This window comes from Sceloporus undulatus, chromosome 1, assembly GCF_019175285.1.
Source record: "Sceloporus undulatus isolate JIND9_A2432 ecotype Alabama chromosome 1, SceUnd_v1.1, whole genome shotgun sequence".
Classification (NCBI taxonomy): domain Eukaryota; kingdom Metazoa; phylum Chordata; class Lepidosauria; order Squamata; family Phrynosomatidae; genus Sceloporus; species Sceloporus undulatus.
Genome location: NC_056522.1, coordinates 82780006 through 82786760, shown reverse-complemented (window position 1 = coordinate 82786760; position 6755 = coordinate 82780006). Strand labels below are relative to the sequence as shown.

The window sequence follows — 6755 nt, the reverse complement described above, 5'->3', positions numbered from 1 at the left end:
TTCTCTCCCCCTCAAGATGGTGGTCAGGAGGAGGGCTAAAAAAGCTTTCTTGGTCTTAAACGCCCAAAAGTCAACTTCACCAGATATACATGATGTATCTGTAGGTAGACTGAAATGATTGAATGTTGTACATATGTTAACTGCCTGCAAATTTAGAATCGGAGAGAGATAGAAGACTAAACACTGTGTACCAGAAGCTTTTAAAAGATGTTATTCATTGATTGAAATTCTCATTTCAATCAGTATAGCTCTACAACTCTTTTTTTTCTGCTAGAAATGAGTGAGAGTAAGTGGATTCAGCATGTCTGAAGCTCCTTGCTGTTTCAAATGGAACAAAATTAGCATTCTTTCCTATAGTTTGGAGTGTTCTGATAAGGCCTCATGTTGTCATTTTTTGTTATAGTATCACAGGCCTTTCTTAGTATGCTCATGTTAATTTTGTCAAACTGTACAGTCAGCCCTCCATAGCCATGGATTCTGCATCCAGGGTTTCAGCTATCCATGGTTTTAAAATATTTCTTGAACATCCAAAGACCAAACCTTGATTTTGCCATTTTATATAAGTGCGTATAGTGTGCCCAGGTATAGCGTGGGCGCACTGTAATGGGATTCATGCATCTATGGATTTTGGTTTCTATGGGGATCCTAGAACCAAATCAAACCCCTGTGGATACTAAGGGCCTACTGTACTTGCAATTTTTTTTTAAATGATTCAAATATCTTAATAACCCCAAAACATGGTAGGCTGAAAAAGGCAGTTCTAGAGCTTGGTTTTCTTTCACTTGGTTTTACTTCAGTACGTCACTCTAGCTAGCTAAACCATTTCTAAAGTTTGTAATTTCTTTTTCTAAACCTTTACTCATTCCGTGGTCTAATCTACTTGGTCTAAACATGTTATTACGGATTTTGATGAGAATCCAGTTTATATATGTTGATTGCAATTTAGCTTAATTGTACTGTTGATCATAATGGTAAAGTTTGTGTTAAAATTCCAAGCACAACATGAAAGGAAAATGATTATTTAATAGTATGTATACCTTCCTTGCTCATTTAAAATTTTTGTGTTTGTATTTCAGTTCAAGATGATGTTTCAAGCAGTTCTGGACTCATTGCAGCAGCTGAGCCACCTAGCGCCTCAACAAGTTCTGGGCTTGTAGGAGGAATCCAGCCACCTAGTGTCTCAAGTAGTTCTGGGCTTGTGCAGCCACCCAGTGTCTCAAGCAGCTCTGGACTTTTGACAAGAGTGCCACCATCTGGTCCTTCAAACAGTTCTGGGCTCCTGACTGGTGTTCAGCCTACAAGTGTCTCAAGCAGCTCTGGGCTGCTGACAGGACTCCAGCCCATGAGTGTCTCAAGCAGCTCCAGCCTTCTAATGGGACTTCAGCCACCAATAGTGTCAAGTAACTCTGGGCTTTTGTCAGGAGTCCAGCCACCCATAGTGTCAAGTACCTCTGGGCTTTTGACAGCACTTCAACCACCAATTGTATCAAGCAACTCTGGCCTTCTGGGATTACCACCACCAATTGTCTCAAGTAGTTCTGGACTGCTAGGATTACCACCACCAAATATTACCAGTGGATCTGGACTTTTGGGGCTACAGCCACCCACTGGAATTCAATCTGTACCCCATTTAACTCTTACTAGTCAAAGGTTGCCTGGAATGCCTCTAGTAGATATCCGCTCTGGACTAATGCCACAGCCACCTGGTCCAAGATTTCCATTACTACAGCCTGGAATACCAATACAGCGTAGTATTCCTCCTCCAACTATCCTTGACCCATCCCTTCCTCCACTAAGAGCTCCTTTCCTTTCAGGAGACCTTTTTACTCAAACAGAGAGGCCGTTTGGAAGTTCTGGTAGGCAAAGTATAGACAACATTTCTAATCCAGATAAAAGATTACCACTTGGAGATGATAGCATTCACCAAGAGGGAGATAGAGACTACCGCTTTCCTCCAGTGGAAAATAGAGAGAATCTTAATCGGCCATCATCAGGAGATATTAGGGATTCTATTGGTAGGCCACCATTAGATCCAAGGGAGGCTCTAGGAAGACCTCCGGTAGATGGAAGAGAACATTTTACCAGGCCACACATAGATTTAAGAGAGAACTTTGGAAGACCAGGTATGGATAACCTCAACAGAAGAGATCATTTTGCTTTCAATTCAGATAAGCACTGGGGACAAAGAGGAGATTATGATGAGAGAGAGCGCCATGCTTTTCCTATATATGGTGGTCTTAAAGGCTTCCAGGAAGATAGAGAGAGGTTTCGACAAACAAATTACAGATTTGAACCTCGAAGTGGTCCTAGCTGGAACAGGGGACTTGAACAAGATACTCACAGAGACTTTGATGACCGCCGTAGACCATGGGAAAGGCAGAGGGACAGGGATGACAGAGATTTTAATTTTGGTAGAGAAATTAATGGAAACCGATTTGGGAGAGAAAGAATACAGAACAACTGGATACCCCCTCCACATCCAAGGGCATTTGAATATTTTGAAGGTGGCACTTCTCAAGAAAAAGCTGACAGTGTGCCCCAAATTAATGGTGAAAACACAGAGACAGAAAGTCAGCCACCTGCTGTGGAAGTACAGGATGAATCGGAACTGTATGAAAAGCTGACACCTTCAGGTGACACAAAAAAAGAGAAGAGTGACACAGAAGCTGAATTAAAAAGTGAACCAGTGGTAGAAAGCACAGAAACTGAGGGGACATAATCATCACTCAGTAGGTAAAAAGATACCTTTTGTAAAGTTGTCATCTCTCTCTGTAATAGATGAATGGCTGACTGGACCGTAGTAGTTTACTTTTTGTCTGCCAGAATTAAGTTAATCTGATGTTCATGTTCATCTTTCACTTAAATAGATGTACGACTGACTTGTATAGAATATTGTTCTTAATTTGAACATGGTAGGTAACCTTTCTTTTCTTTTCTTTTTAAATTTTTCTGACAAACTTGCCCCACTTGCTTTTACTTCACAAGGATAAAAACAGCTTGTCAAACAAAGACTTCCTATGGAAGAAATGGAAATTTTTAGATCTTGCTATTAGACTGGCCATAGAAATTGTTATACTTGAAGAAAGGTGCTGGTGTATCGTGTCCAGATTTTTAGGCTGCTGCAGAATTTTAAAGCATAGGCAGAGATGTGATTCTGAATGTTCCTGCAGTTTGGCCAATGACAAAAAGAAAAAAAGAAAAGAGGGAGCATAAATAATACAGAAATGGTGTGTTCTTGAAATTTCTGCATTATAGTCTCTGTTTTTCAAAAATAAGTGTCCGTGGTTTGTTCCTCGTAATGCAGTGGGTCAAAACAATGAAAATTAACATACGTTTTAATGTTTTTTTAGATGCCAATAAAGCATTATTTGTTTGATAAGCATTCTAGGTATTGTATTTTTTATATACAATCTATAAAATCCTGGATGAACTGTGCTTTAGCTAATTGTTGCAAAAGGTTTATAGTACTCTTGTAAGACCAGTGCAACAATTAAAATATGCTATAAAGGCATATGCTTTTCTACTAAAACAAGAAAAAAGAAAAATCATGGAATCACATTAGTTTGTGTATAACATATGTATGTAAATATTTGTGTAAAACTGTATGTAGATACCACTGTTTCTGTGTGTGATAGTGTATGTGCACACACTCACAGAATAATGTAGACAGTTAAATAAAGCTGAAATGAAATTAGGTTATAAAATGAAATTTTGTCTTTCACCTTCTTCAGGTAGCAAGTGTACTATAGAGGCTGATATGAGTGGTTAAATCAAATTAATATTTGCTCTTCTGAATTTGTATTGCTTTAGAAGGTGAAGTCTTGTATGCTCTAAAGAGTATACATTAAGGCTTTAGGGCCGTTGGTTTTTTAAGTGTGAATATGTATGAAGTGAAAATTGAAGCAAATGTTTGAATTCTTCTTTTTTTTGTAATATTTTTGGTGTTACTGGGTAGAAAGTGGTAGCATTAAAATACTTTGTGATTATTTGCTTGCAGTGAATATCTGGTTCACAGTTACTGTCCAAAACATTGAGTCACTTGATCAACAGAACACTTCACCTTAAAACTAATGGCTGACCATTTGGAAGGTCAGACATTTAAGATACTTAGGATGCAGTTCTGTGCTTCCTTACTGGAGAATAAGTTTTACTGAGTTCAGTGAAACTTGCTTCAGAGTATACATGCATAGGATTGCTCTCTTACTGAAATAAATTGGCTGTACAGTTAATTACTGTTTTGATTCTGAACTTTTTATATACCAAGCTTGAAAAAAAAATCCCAGAAGATGTCTGGTTGCCCTGTTTTGGGTGCTGGCATCTAGGAATTTGCAATTTTATGGTGTGTAATTTAGTTTCCAAAAATTGATCATCTCTAGCTAAAATGTGACCTTTTGTAATAAAACCTGAAAAATCAGTATTGAGGGCTTTGTTGGCATCATACAGTAATTAGGTCCTTTTTCAAAAGAAAAAAAAGTGTTCGGTGCATTTTTTCATAATACAGGCTGGTAAAAGAAGCTAATAATAGCAGATCATATATTCTGATAACTAACAGTTTTGTGGAAAAGATCTTTTTTGGATGCAAATAAAAGTTCTGCATTTTTACTTTGAAAACCACTGATCTGTAAGATTTAAGTTGAAAAGCCTCAAAGAGTTTACATTTAACTGTAGAACATAGCTAATAATATTCAGGTACTTTTTATTGCAGGGAAATTTAGTAAACGCTGTTTCAAAGAGTGTCCCAATTTACCGTTATCTTACTTCTTTTGAAAGTTTGATTCCTGTGTACATCACAGTATCTGGTGCACTGTTGCCTGTTGGTAACAATTAAATAATATGCACCAGATGATGATGATGATCTGGCTGTTTAAATGGATACAGATCACTAGATCGTCATCTTCAAATTATAATGTGGAGTAAAGTGAGTTATATCACTACTCTGTATTTACCAATGAGACCCAGGTGGATTTTGGGGGGCTAATTGGGTGTAATGTAATAGGCTGAATATCTTTGAATGTCCCTAATTTGGGAGAGAGTTGTCACATAATTCAACTAGAAATTATGTTTTTCTGATCTGTTATTTGTGTTAAATTACATTTTTTGTGTAAATTTTGGCCAGTGTAGTTAGCTGTGTTAAACAGTTCTGCAACTCTTTAATGTCTGCAGTAACTAAGGTAGTGCCTGAAAGAGTCAATCTTGTACTGTAATTGTATTTTACACATTTTTGATTTTGAAAAGCATGTTCAGTAATATAATTTCATACATATTTTGGATATGAACTGAACAGGTTTAGGGCCAGACCAGCACTAACCACCATATATATCATCCTCCTAGGGCTGGCATTGCATTAGGGACTACAGATGTCCCAGTGGTCCAGCTCCACAGATTGAAGAGCTGCCATTATTGGTAACCTATCTGGGACAGACAATATGAGACTCTTAAATGTCATGAGTTGGCTAGCCCATTAGCCATTCCATTCCCCTTAGAAAAGCCTAGGTTGGGATGTTCAGCTGTGTGTGCAAGGAGTTGGTGTGGATTTTCTTCCCATATACATCCAGGTTAGGTGGGGTTTTGGGGGAGGGGGTGTTAAACTAAAAAGAGCTGCCAGGCTTAAAAGTCTAAATACCTGCCACCTCCAGCATATGACATTTTACCCTAACAAGCCTGAGATGGGGGACAAAAGGAAACATCTAATTCTTCATGCCTCTATGACCACATTTAGGATTTTATTGTAAGAAACTACCCTTTCTTAGCTATAAAGAAGCTTTAATACAGGTTAAAGTTAAATTAAGCAGGATTGTAACAGACTCTTAAAACATGATTGTAAGACCAAAGTCTGCTACACCTTCTGCCTGACAACATATGTTTTCTTTTTAATCAGCTAATACTGGTAGGTTTAAATAAGAAGAGCTGATAATTTGATCACAACTTGAAAGCAAACCAAAATTTTCTACCCGTATTAGGTAATATTGAGAAAATTCTGTTGGAGGAGCATTCCTTTCTGTCCTGAATCTTGAGAAAAAGAAACCTTTTCTTTTTATTTTGTTCTAAAACCTAGCAATTTCACTATAAAATGCAAAATACCTCCTAGGGCTTTGATTCTTGTTGCAGGACCATTGACATCTTATGCAGTTTGCATTGCTCAGTTGAACCCTAAGGGTCTGTGCAGACCAGCCTTAAAGGCTGGCTTGGGGGCAGAGTTGGGGCATGGTGTCCACATGGCGCATGCCCCGACTTCAGCCCCAGGGCAATGTGACACCACATGCCACTCCACTGAAGGAGCACCGTAAAGGTTGCAAAAGGGAGCTGTTTTTGTGGCTGTTTTTTTTCACCCTGCAAAGGCCAGGTTGGGGCTGCGGCATGCTGTTTTGGTTGTGATGTATTATTCTACCAAGGAATACATTCTAGTATTTCCAAATTAATAGAAGAAAATCTCATACAAATTTAAATGATAATTTATATTATTGTGCTGTTAATTTAGCAGAATGGCATCCCTACATGAAGGGCCCATTAAATTTTATGTTGTCTCAGTCTGTTCAAGAGAAGGTAACTGATCACCCTGAATGTGAATTATATATGGAATATTCTGCATTTCTTTAGAAACTAAATTGGTAATTGAAATCATTTTACTTATATCTGTTCCAGCCTCAGTAAACACATTTCAGCATAAATACCTCAGGCAGTTCTGTCAGTTTCAGTTACTGTCAGGTCTGATTGCACTGCAGTATGTAAACTTGTAAGCAGCAGTACACAATTCC

General features: G+C 38.0%; 1 protein-coding gene across 1 annotated transcript in view; it reads left to right on the top strand.

The window, feature by feature from the left end:
- Window positions 1-3986, top strand: part of SCAF8 (SR-related CTD associated factor 8) — a 56865-nt gene extending 52879 nt beyond the window's left edge. Inside the window, 1 exon segment of the mRNA XM_042473320.1 lies at window positions 1077-3986. Coding sequence (XP_042329254.1) covers window positions 1077-2719 — 1643 coding nt within the window. The 3' untranslated portion in view covers window positions 2720-3986.
- The last annotated feature ends 2769 nt before the right edge of the window (window positions 3987-6755 follow it).